The sequence below is a fragment of the Musa acuminata genome, chromosome BXJ1-4 (assembly GCF_036884655.1).
Source record: "Musa acuminata AAA Group cultivar baxijiao chromosome BXJ1-4, Cavendish_Baxijiao_AAA, whole genome shotgun sequence".
In the NCBI taxonomy this organism is placed as follows: domain Eukaryota; kingdom Viridiplantae; phylum Streptophyta; class Magnoliopsida; order Zingiberales; family Musaceae; genus Musa; species Musa acuminata.
In genome coordinates this window covers 36185795-36198864 of record NC_088330.1, presented here as the reverse complement: position 1 = coordinate 36198864, position 13070 = coordinate 36185795, and the positions used below count along the sequence as shown (strand labels likewise).

General features: G+C 38.6%; 1 protein-coding gene across 2 annotated transcripts; it reads left to right on the top strand.

The window, feature by feature from the left end:
- The first annotated feature begins 176 nt into the window (after nt 1–176).
- Nucleotides 177–12684, top strand: LOC135660725 (uncharacterized). 2 transcript variants are annotated; one of them, XM_065176430.1, is made up of 4 exons: nt 177–672; nt 2152–2248; nt 2447–5121; nt 12196–12684. In XM_065176430.1, the coding sequence occupies exons 1-2, from the start codon at nt 285–287 to the stop codon at nt 2220–2222; spliced, it is 459 nt and encodes a 152-aa protein (XP_065032502.1). In that variant the 5' UTR covers nt 177–284; the 3' UTR covers nt 2223–2248; nt 2447–5121; nt 12196–12684. The 2 variants fall into 2 exon arrangements, with proteins under 2 accessions (XP_065032502.1, XP_065032501.1); XM_065176429.1 differs by lacking the exons at nt 177–672; nt 2152–2248 and having other exon boundaries at nt 4665–5121.
- The last annotated feature ends 386 nt before the right edge of the window (nt 12685–13070 follow it).

Genomic DNA, 13070 nt, shown 5'->3' with positions numbered 1-13070 from the left:
ATATTTTCTTTTTCATTTCTTATTTATGTAAGTTCTTCACACGTTTTTCCTGTGTTTTATATGAACTTATGATTTTGATATTTCGGATCCATGATAAATCCGCATGCAAACTTAATCTTCTCTATCCAACCCGGATCCGCACTGACCCAGTACTACAGCGGCTAGGATGCGGATCCAGCTGCCTACCCCATGACTTGAGCATGCCCGACGCGCAGGCTCGAGCCTAATCGTTGCTTCTCAATTGTTCTCCCCCTTCCTCTCTTCCTCCTCCCGTCTCCCCTTCGATGGCTCGATTGATCTTTGCCAGGACCGTAGCCGGAGCCTCGCCCAGCCTCACAACTGCCGCCCGCCTTTTCAGCTTCCGTCTCCTCTCCGGCCGTCCTGAGAAGGTAGAGCTCTTCGAGCAGGAGATCCAGGCAGAGGATCCCTACTCGGAGATCGAGGTCCTCGGGATGCGACGCCTCGAGGAAGCCATACACGCCATCATAGTTCGCAGATCCGCTCCCGATTGGCTGCCCTTCATCCCTGGCTCCTCCTACTGGGTTCCGCCGCGCAGGCGCCCTCATGGTGTCATCGATCTCGTCCACAGGCTCACCTATCCGATGACAGAGGACGAGATCATGTCGTTCACCACGGATCGTGGCTGGCCTTCCTCCTCCTATTTTGTGGAAGGTAATGAAGCAGATAACCTTTTGACTTGTTATTGATACATATTTTGTGGCCTCATATTCATATTCTTTTGGGAGCTTTCGAATTTATAGTTGATGTTACTATAACTAGTAAAAATTTATGTGATCAAGGCGTCAGATTTTTAGTTTCTGGCGATGTCATCGCTTCTTCATAAATTAGTACCGTACCAGTCAATTCAAGTCCCCGATTTGAGAATATGACAATGGTATAGATCAGGCTTAAAACAATACGTATTTCTTATTCTGTTTATTTTTTGCCACTATTTGTAGATTGTCTTTCTCCTAAACTGGATTGTTCTACTAAGAAACTCATCTTACATAATTAACTTATGTGAATTTATATCAGAAGCCAGCTTTGTGTAATGAAACGTTCGGATTCTACAATGAACTGTTCGTTCATCTCGCATACAATTTTGTCACGAGAACATCATTCGTTTGGTGTTTCAGTCAGATTGACTCCAAGGATTATTCTAACAAATGCAAATATACATATCATGTACTTTCTTACAGTTTTTGTTCATTCTGTTGTTATTAATTGCTATCTTTATCACACAGGTTAGTGAGTACGGATCAGTAACCATGACTAGTTTCTCTATATGCCAAGTGATTTGTTCTGTGTACTTATGCCTTAACGACCCCGTTACTTTCCCTGTTACTTACTATTTACAAAGCAGTTCAGTCCATTTTTGTGCATACAATTTTTTTTTTTAACAATAGAGTAAAACCAGACTTGGGTGCTTATGATAGTCATGTGTTTGGTGCTCTTAGACAAAGCATCTGCTTGAACAACTGGAGCTCAATGTAGATAGCATTAAGGTTAAACTCAGCTATGCCAAATTGGAACTTTTTTAGTAGTGTTGGAATAAACCTCTAACTAGTACTTAAGCCACGATACCGGCCTTACTGTATTGCAAAACGTGGATCTTAGATAACCCTTTATGACAGGTGTAATTACTGCAGGCATTTATTTATTTTTATCTACATGACTATTTGTCCGATGCCCCATCTCTCATCTCCAAAGCTTGCCGATCGACCAGTTAACCTTGTATGAGCTAACTCTGAAGCTAAAGTTGGCCAATGAAATGGAAGCCAAAGTTAACAAATTGAGGCATATGTTTCATGATTTCATAACACACTTGCAATTCCTTCATTGTTTAAGATGATGATGTTCTCGGCAAAATGTAGATAAAGTATTGCGGAAATTCATTAATCATATCATAAATTACTATTTTATATATTGTGAAGAAAATACTATATTACTTCATATTTTCTTTCTGGGCATATATCTCCATGTTGTTAAAGCTGGTTTGGTTTCTGCCAATGCTTTTAAGGTGGTCAATTTCCAGCAGAGTTAGGTTGTTTGTTAAATTTTAATAAAAAAAAAAGATATGCATCTGTTTTGCCAGTGGAACTCATTTTTCTTTCAAAGTCCCTTCACTCATGTGCCTCCTATGGACTACAGGTACACCTCTGCAACCAGTGAAGAAGAGCAAAGGGAGGACCAAGGTGCACTCTGATGATGAAGAACGCTAAACGTCACCCAACAGGTTGCCGTTGAGGTTAGTGTTTTGTTGCTTATACTTGTTTGGGGAGTACAATGAACAAAGAAACCAGGATAGAAATCAATCAAACTTAATTCTTCTGCGAGTGTGAATTTATGTGAGTGTCATCTTTGACATTGTTCAGCCCAAACTTAATGAATGTCAGTGCTAGTGAATTTGTTATCGGAATTGGTGAATCTGTGTATTAATATGCAGGCTCTTTCATGCTGCGACTTAAATGCCAAGCATTTCAGCTCCTTGTACACATGGGAAGGGAGATTGCGGCTGTTGGGTTCCAGTTCACCAATGCAAACTAGTCCTACCTTCTCTTCCTGCCCCCAGGCATTCAGATGTTGCAACTTTGGTAAAACTTTGCTCATAATGTGATCAATAATGATCTAATCCACTTCTGTTCATATCTATTCCGTAATGAAAATGATAAAATTGGCATGTGACAATGGACAATGCCTCATTTCCAGTCTTTGCCAACAATTAGGCTTTGTTGATTTGATGTTTAGGTGATGCATTAGTAGAGTGCAGGAACCTCAGCTCTGCAATATCTGGCTCAGAACCATTCAGATCTTCTCACCACGACATCGAAATCCTCCAAGGTAAACTTTGCCACCTTCCTTCAACTTTGTGGTTTGCTCTTTTTGGTTCTAGGAATAGGTGAAGTCGGTTATTATGTGGAGAGTAACTGATCAGTTGAATTGGTAGAGCCATTAATATTAACATTGGAAGGTAACCGCAGTCATTCTCTGTTGTGTTCCAAATTAAAATTTGAAGCTTCTTTTTTGTGAATAGATCCTTTTGTGATGCCTTGAGCTCTAATAGCAGTTTATGGGGCAAAAAGGATGAAGAAGATACATGAAGTTAATATTTGGTGATGTAATGGCTTCGTAGTAATTATTGTCTGATGCAGCAATTTTTGGGGAAGAGAAGAGGAATTGACGAAATATTTGGTGCTTCAAAACCTTAACAGTCATTGGTCTGACGAATGGACGACACCAGTTTCAAATTAGGAAGAGAAGCAACCTTAGTTTTGAGTCATTTTTGCCTGTTATATTTGCAAAAACATTGATTGTCATCGCACCCTTGAACCCCTGGGCGACAAATAGCATGATGGGCATTTCAATAGTAGGACATCATGGAGAGAGAGAGAGAGAGATCTCTTTGCATTATGGGTAAAATTGGGCTTTTATTTGTTATTTTATATGTTATCACACACGAAACATTAGTCATCTTAGTACCTTGGCTCTTTGAGTGGCACGACACTTGACAAGGCTCTCAAATAGTAGGATTGTCACTTGAGGCCCTCTGCTCACTTGTCATGTGGTCGTGTAGGTTTTTTGTTTGGATCATTTTCATGTGTTGTGATGACGCCAAATATTGATGGAGCATGACTTGCCAACCTTTGGAATTTGGAGACAAAAGTGTGTACCACAAGGATAATCGAGTAAAGTTGTCAAGCCTTCATAGTGACAATGTTGTAATATTCTTCCATGTTTGCTATTCCTCACGTAAAAATTATCATTTATCAGCATGTCGAAACACCTCTTAACCTACCGTAGGCTTTTTGGCGCCATGCCAAAAGACACAATTTTGCATGGATGGAAGTTGAATCCCTGTGAGATATTGGATTTGAAGTGTTGGAATGACCTTAGCTACTTAAGAAGCTTGGATGACCAAATTCTTTTTTCAAAAGAAAAATTAAACTTTAATTGTAGGAGGAAAAATGAACTAAAACACCATCATTCTCATCTGATCCAGCAAACCAAAAAAAAAACTCAGCAGAAGGATTCTTGAGACAAACCCAATTACATTTGTTATGCTTTGCAAAGCTAGACTTTGGGACTGAATGTTTGTTTATTCGCTTGTTGCAAACTGATTACATTTGTTTTACTTTGCAAACAGTGCAGTAGAAGGATTTCACTCACAAACGACATGTATTTACTTAGCTTGTTGTATCGCTACATGGGCAAAACTACCCGGACTAGTCATTTTCACATATGTGACACAAAACATAAATGGATCTTGGAATGGCACTTTGACCTCGTTGTGATATTTAAAAAATGTCAAACATCTCAATACCTTGCGACGATCATAACTTTTCAATCTGCTATAAGCATTAACTTTTCGATTTTCTTAATTATATAGCCGATAAATTCAGGAGAAAAATGTCTATGGGCCACAAAAGAGTTTTAGGACAAAATTACACACGAAGACAAATGGGAAGGAAACACTCTTCTTATTGCCAACGGTCCTCATTTCTTCTTGGAGTAAGTTCTGCACACTTTTTTCCTGATGACCGTATCGTTTTGATATTTCGGATCCATTATAAATCCGCATACCATGCAAGCATAACCTTCACCATCCAACTCGGATCCGCATTGACCCGGTACTAAAGCGGGTAGGATGCAGATCCAGCTGCCTACCCGATTACTTGATCCTTATCGATCGTTCTTCCTCGCCCTCTCTTCGTCTTCCCGTCTCCCCTTCGATGGCTTGGTTGCTCTCTGCCAGAACCGTAGCCGGAGCCTCGCCCAGCCTCACTACTGCCGCCCGCCCTTTCAGCCTTCGTCGCCTCTCCGGCCGTCCCGACGAGAAGGTAGACCTCGTCCAGCCGGAGATCGAGGCGGAGGATCCCTCCTCGGAGATCGAGGTCTTCGGGATGCTACGCCTCGAGGAAGCCATACACACCATGATAGTTCGCAGATCCGCTCCCGATTGGCTTCCCTTCATCCCTGGCTCCTCCTACTGGGTTCCGCGCCGCGGGCGCCCCCCTGGTGTCGTCGAGCTCGTCAGCAAGTTCACCAATCCGATGACAGTGGACGAGATCTTGTCGTTCACTAGCGATCCTGTCTTGTCTCCCTCCGCTTATTTCGTGGAAGGTAATGAAGCAGATATCCTTTTGACTTGTTCTTGATATATATTTTGTGGCCTCATATTGATATTCTTTTGGGAGCTTTCGAATTTATAGTTGATGTTACTATAACTATTATAAATTTATGTGATCAAGGCGTCAGATTTTTAGTTTCTGGCGATGTCATCGCTTCTTCATAAATCAGTACCGTATCAGTCAATTCAAGTCCCCAATTTGAGAAATGACAATCGTATAGATCAGGCTTAAAAAAAATATGTATTTCTTATTCCGTTTCTTGATTGCCACCATTTGTAGTTTGTCTTTCTCCTAAACTGGATTGTTCTACTAAGAAACTCATCTTACATAATTAACTTGTGTGAATTTATATCAGAAGCCAGCTTTGTGTGATGAAATGTTTGGATTCTGCAATGAAATGTTCACTCATCTCGCATACAATTTTGTCATGAAAACATCATTCGTTTGGTGTTTCAATCAGATTGAGTCCGAGGATTATTCTTACACATACAAATATACATGTCATGTACTTACAGTTTATGTTCATTCCGTTGTTATTAATTGCTATCTTTATCACACAGGTTAGCGAGCATTGATCAGTAACCATGTGATGGAGAATCATCTAGCTTTACAAAATATTTCAAAAGGTTTATTCAAGGCAAAGAAATCAACAAAAAGTCGTCAATCAGTTGGTCTAGAAATTTTAAGAATTGTGTTGAAAATTAAAAAAAAAGGTCATTTGGTTTTTATAGGGACTCCTTTTGTATCAAGTGCACTCATTTACTATTTAGGTATCCTAGAAGTCACATTTTGAATTTCTAAAAATCATACTAATTTCCTAAGAGATTACTCTTGGGAATCACTGTCTTCATTAATTGTACTAAGCCTCCCAAAACATTATAGATAGTGGAGCTTGTCAATGGATTAAACATTTTTAGTTATGAATGAAAAAAGTTGCATCTTCTCTAGTCTCGTACTCTCCTCCCTTATTACATACTTCTCTTTCTTTCTCTTCCCCTCTCTTTCTCTTTACTTTCCTGCTCTGTTTCTACATCAATGTGGTATCAGAGCCCATTAAGAAATCTGCCCTATACCCCATTGGATTTCAACTAGTAACAAAAGCTTTGATCAACACTAAAGGATCCTTGCACTTCCAACGTCAACCCCTTGCATGTGGAGTTGAACTTTGGGCCGACTATTCTTATGGAATTGATGGACTACATAGGTCTCAGTGTCGGGTAAATTTTTGAAAATTTTACTAATGATTTTTTTTTGTTGGAAAGAAAAATCGTATATCTCATTAGATTATGGTCTTGATCAATCTCCCCTTGTTTTCTCGCCTTTTTTTTATCACCCTCTCTCAACCCTTTAGTTATGACTACACTACCATTAAAATTTGAACCCTTGAAGGTTGTCAAAAAACAAAAAAAGTGAGGAACAAAATAAGAACCATTGAAACTTTGTTTCTATTTTCTACATTACAACAATTAACAACCTCATTACCAAAAGGTAATTTGTCGATAGCATTAGAATCATGAATCGACGAGGTGAATACCAAACCAATCATTATGAATCTCTAAATCAATAGAGTGAGGTAGACACCCTTAGAATCAAGCTAGCAGATCATGACATGATGTTGAACCAGTTATGTGACTAAATTACCTAGGTCCTAAGAACTCTTTAACATCTTGAAAAACAACCCATGAATGAGGAGGTTGATGGGTCGAAACATATCTATTCTTCATAATCCATAACTTTAAATCAAAGAATTTTACCTAATCCCCAAGCCCCAATCCGAACAAATCCTAGGTCTACCTATAGGGCACTTGTTCACAGTTATGCTCCAACAATTCCCGATGACCAAGCCTTAACCTCAACGATGAATTTTTAGAACCTACTAGAAATCCACAAACCCGAGTAAGGGGCTAACAAGTTCGGTTTGCTGACAATTTTGAGGAAATGACTAGAAGAGTCAAAGTGGATGTGTCGGACTTTGATGGTAGGTTTGACCCAAATGTGTTTATTGACTGGTTAGATAGCATGAAAGTCTACTTTGAATGATATGGAATGATTGATATTGAACATGTACGATTTGCAAAAATAAAACTAATAGGGTCCATTAGGAAATATTGACAATATATCCAATGTAGTTTCGAACAACGTCGAGAGCCTCCCATCACTCAATGAGAAGTCATGAAACAAAAACTTAGGGAAAAATATTTACCAACTACTTTCGAAGCCAATTGGTTGAACAATTGTTAAACCTAAACAATTGAATTCTAGTGTAGCAGAGTATTTGGCCCAATTTGAGGAACTTTTACTTAGGTGTGAAATATAAGAGGACTAAATTATCACTATATGAAGATTTGTTAATGGGTCGAGGTTTGACATCCAACGGAAGTCTCTTTTAGTTTCCCTAACACTATGGAGGAAGCTTCCTGACGAGCTCGTAAGTTTGAGAAGTACATCAAACTTTATCCAATTCGTTAAGTATCATCTCAATCTCTCAACACTAGAACTATTACCCAATCTACCCCAAGTAGTGGCTCTATCAAGTCAAAAATCCCCACTACTAGCAACAATCCTGGCCCAACCAAGAATCATCCTACTCATTCAACTACTCATTCTTAAACTAGTTGTTTTCAATCCAGTATCATTATTACCATATTAGAGGTCATATTATCTCTCATTGTCCTCAACATACCCTTACCTTAAAACAAGAATCAAAAGATCAAATCGAGGAAGTAGATCAAGTAATTGAATCCAAAGCCTACTCAGGTGATGAAAATGAACTAGAAATTGAAGATGCCCATGTTAATGTTGTTCGTATTGTTCTCTCTACCGCTAGTGATTCCAATAAATGAAAGAGGACAGTATCTTCCATATTTTTATTTGAAGCGGGAAAGAACTAGCAAATTAGCTATTGATGGGAATAGCACTATGAATGTAGTAGCCTCAAAATCTGCTATCAAGAGACTAAACCTTAAGGTAGGGTCACATCCGACCCCATTCAAAATAGCCTGGGTTGACAAAACAATTCTACTCTTGATTGAGAGATGCCTAATATCAATCAAAATGGGCGATTACCAAAATGAGATTTATTATGACATCCTATCCATGGAGTCGCATTAAACAAACAAGTTTAACTTTTGGCTAAAGGCTTACCTCAGTCCTTGCGCTATCATTGCCTTGTTAACCCCTAAGAAAGATGGGTCGTGGAGGACATGTGTGGATAGCCGAACAATCAACAAAGTAACAATAAAATATCACTTCCTGATTCCTCATCTTGAGGGGATGCTAGACCTTCTTGCCGGATCTAGTTGGTTTTCGAAAATTGATTCTTCAACTTGAGGAGATATTAGACCTTCTCGTTGGATTTAGTTGGTTTTCAAAAATTAACCTAAGAAGCGGATACGACAAATTTATATTAGACTTGGTGACGAGTAGAAAACAACATTGAAAACTTGATGGCATATATGATTGGCTAGTCATGCCCTTTGGTCTATCTAATGCCCCAAGAATTTTCATGTGCTTCATGAACCAAGTTTTACAACCCTACATAAGCAAATTTGTTGTAATATACTTTGATGGCATCTTGATCTTTAGGAAGACCAAAGAGAATCATTTAGAACATCTTCGATAGATTCTTACTACCCTTTGAGTTGCTAAGCTCTATGCCAATCCTAAAAAGTGTTAGTTCATACAAACTCATGTCCTATCCCTAAGCTTTATCATTTCTGCCCAAGGTGTTGCCCCTGATCCAGAAAAAATCCATGTCATTTTAGAATGGCTTGAGCCTAAAACCCTTTCTGAGATTCGTAGTTTCCATGGATTAGTCTCTTTTTATAGGAGATCCGTTAGAGGGTTTGGTTCTATCATGACACCTATTATCGATTACCTAAAGAAAGATGAGTTTTCTTGGACTCGGGCTGCTACCAAAGCCTTTGCTGACATCAAAATAAAAATGACCACCACTTCTATTCTTAGGCACCCTGGCTTTAGTAAACCCTTTGAGGTTACTTGTGATGCCTCCGGTATAGGCATAGGAGGAATTCATAGTCAAGAGGGTCAACTTATTGCCTATGGCAAAATTCTACGCGATTGTGCAATGTCTTAGGTATTAGCGATATTACCTTCCGTCGTAAGAGTTTGTCTTGTTGTCTAACTACCAGGACCTAAGGTACTTAAATGCCCAAAAGAAGTTAAGTGCTCGACATGCCAAGTGGGTTGAGTTTCTCCGCGAATACTCTTTTGTAATTAAGCATTGTTTTGACATTCAAAATAAAGTTGTCAATGCCTTTAGTAGAATTTCTACATTCCTATCTAGTATTTACCATGAGTGTCAAGGTCATAGGATTCGAGCAATTAAAATAAGAGTATACGTAATATACAGACTTTAATCACATATATTGAGAAGTTCAAGATGGAAACCATTGTGAACATACGGATTTCATTCTTAAGGGTGGTTACCTTTTTCAATCTATTAGATTGTGTGTTCCCCGATCCTCCTTTCGTGACTTCCTTGTTGGGAAAATGCACATCAGTGGATTAACAGGTTACCTAGGTCGAGACAAGATCATTGCAATAGTCGAGGATAAATTTTACTGGCGTTCCTTAAAGCGAGATGTTGCTTGGGTGATGTCGTAGTATCGCACCTAGCAATTTGCCAAAACTCGCAAACACAATACTGGCCCATACACCCCATTACTTATTTTGCCTTCACCATGGCAAGATGCGAGTTTAGATTTTGCCCTTTGACTTCCCAAAACAACCTGTAGCCATAACTCTATTCTAGTTGTTGTTGATCAATTTTAAAAAATGGCCCACTTTATCGTACGTAACAAGACCAACGACGTCTCAGACATTGCTAAATTGTTCTTTCGGGAAGTGGTTAAATTAGATGGCTTGCCTTTAACCATGGTGTCCGATAAGGATGTGAAATTTGTTAGCTACTTTTGGAAAATTTTGTGAAAACAATTTGGCACAACATTGAAGTTCTCTTTGCCTTTCACCCCCAAACTAATGGTCAAACTGAGGTTGTTAATCGTTCCTTGGAAATTCTTCTTAGTTGTTTAGTTGGGGTGAAACTCAGAAACTAGAACTTAACTTTATCTCCTATAGAATTTGCATACAATAACACTATCAACTACTCCATCAGAAAAAGCTCATTTCAAATTGTCCTTGGCTATACTCCTTGCACCCCCATTGACCTTGCACCTATTTTACTTGGCTATCGTGCCTCGGAACTAGTCCACTCCTTCGCTCAACATATTCATGATTTGCATATCAAGATTTGATGTAAAATTACCTTAGGTAATGAAAGTTACAAGCTTGCTGTTAATGCACATCGTAGAAGCCAAGAGTTTCAAGCCATTGGTCCTTTCCCCATTATTCAAAAACTAAGATCTAATGCATATATACTTGATTTGCCTTTCGACCTAAATGTTAGTCTAGTTTTCAATATGGAGGATTTAACTCCATATCATGATACTTTTGAGCCTTCTCTATCTATCGGTGTTCTTGCAAGTGACAATCCTCCCAAAGCACCGATTCTCCCACAACACAAGACTGACGTAGAGGTCAATTTTGATGATCATCTTGTCATGTCTGCTACTAGCATTGCTCAACACTTTCGTGTCAAGTGACGTGAACGTCCAGTTTTTGGTACCACTTGGATTAGTTGCGAGGAACTTTGTGACTTTTCACTAGACTTATTGGACCAGTACCTTGCAAATCACTCTTCGGGATCGAGTTCTTTTTCATCAGGGAAGAATGATGGAGAGTCATATAGCTTTACAAAGGATTTCATAAAAGTTTATTCTAGGCAAAGAAATCAACAAAAAGTCATCAATTAGTTGGCCCAGAAATTCTAAGAGTTATTGAAATTTTTAAAAAAAATCTCTTTGTCTTTATAGATACTCTTTTTGTATTAATTACATTATTGTATTAAGTGCACTCATTTAGTACTTAGGTATCCTAGAAGTCACAGTTTGGATTTCTAAAAAGCATACTAATTTTGTAAGAGATTATTCTTGAGAATCAATGTCTTGATTAATTATACCAAGGCTCCTAAACCCTTATAAATAGTGGAGCTTGTCAATGGATCAAGCATTTTCAGATTTGAATGAAAAGAATTATATCTTATGTAGTCTCTTATTCTCCTCTCTTATCTCACACTTCTCTTTCTCTTTACTTCCTTACTCTGTTCTACATCGCCATGACTAGTTTCTCGGTACACTAAGTGATTTATTGTGTACTTATGCCTTAATGGCCTGTTTATTTTCCCTTTTACTATTTACAAAGCAGTTCGGTCCATTTTTGGGCACAATTTTTTTTTTTTTACAATAGAGTAAGACTTGGGTGCTTATGCTAGTCATGTGTTTGGTGCCTTCAGACAAAGCATCTGCTTGAACACCTGGAGCACAATGTAGATAGCTTTTAGGTTAAAGTCAGCTATGCCAAATTTGCAACTTTTTTAGTAGTGTTGGAATAAACCTCTAACCAGTACTTAAGCCACAACACTGGCCTTACTGGATTGCAAAATATGGATCTTATATAACCCTTTATGAAAGGTGTAATTTCTGCAGGCATTTATTTATTTTTATCCACATGACTGTATCGATGGCCCCATCTCTCACCTCCAAAGCTTTCCGATTGACCAGTTAACCTTGTATGAGCTAACTCTGAAGCTTAAGTCGGCCAATGAAATGGAAGCCAAAGTTAACAAACTCAGGTATATGTTTCATGATCTCATAACACACTTGCAACACGTTCATTGTTTAACATGATGATGTTCTCAGAAAAAAATAGATAAAGTACTGCAGAAATCCATTAATCATATCATAAACTAGTATTTTATATATTGTGAAGAAAATACTATATTACTTCATATTTTCTTTCTGGGCATATATCTCCATGTTGTTAAGCTGGTTTGGTTTCTGCCTATGCTTTTAAGGTGGTCAGTTTCCAGCAGAGTTAGGTTGTTTGTTAAATTTTAATTAAAAGAAATACAAGATATGCATCTGTTTTACTGGCCGAATTCATTTTCTTTCGAAGTCCCTTTACTCGTGCCTCCTGTGGACTACAGGTACAGCTCCGCAACCAATGAGGAAGATCAAAGGGAGGACCAAGGTGTTCTCTGATGATGAAAAAAGCTGAACGTCACCCAACAGGCTTTCGCTGAGGTTATTTTTTTGTTGCTTATACGAGGAGTACAACGAACAAAGAAACCAGGATAGAACTCAATCGAACTGAATTCTTCTGCGAGTGTGAATTTATGTGAGTGCCATCTTTGACATCGCTAAGCCCAAACTTAATGAATATTAGTGCTAGTGAATTTGTTATCGGGATTGCTGAATCTGTGTACTAATATGCTGGCTCTTTCACACGGCGACTTAAATGCCAAGCATTCTATCTCCTTGTACACATGGGTAGGGAGATTGCAGCCGTTGGCTTTCAGTCCGCCAATGCAAACTAGTCCTACCTTCTCTTCCTGCCCCCAGGCATTCAGATGTTGAAACTTTGGTAAAACTTTGTTCATAATGTGATCAATAATGATCTGATCCACTCATGGTCATATCTATTCCATAATGAAAATGATAAAATTGGCATGTGAAAACGGACAATGCCTCATTTCCAGTCTTTGCCAACAATTAGGTTTTGCTGATTTGATGTGTATGTGATGCATTAGTAGAGTGCAGGAACCTCAGCTCTGCAATATCTGGCTCAGAACCATTCAGATCTGCTCACCACAGCATCGAAATCCTCAAAGGTAAAACTTTGCCACCTTCCTTCAACTTTTTTGCGGTTTGCTCTCTTTTGTTCAGGGAATAGGTGAAGTCGGGTATTATGTGGAGGGTAACCAATCAGTTGAATTGGTAGAGCCATTAATGTTAACATTGGAAGGTAACCACAGTCATTCTCCGTTGTGTTCCAACTTCAAATTCGAAGCCTTCTTTTAGT

Coding starts and splice junctions, on each gene's coding strand:
- LOC135660725 (XM_065176429.1), top strand. CDS start 4,731: ATGGCTTGGTTGCTCTCTGCCAGAACCGTAGCCGGAGCCTCGCCCAGC. Junction 5,122..12,195: donor CTCCGCTTATTTCGTGGAAG/GTAATGAAGCAG, acceptor TGTGGACTACAG/GTACAGCTCCGCAACCAATG.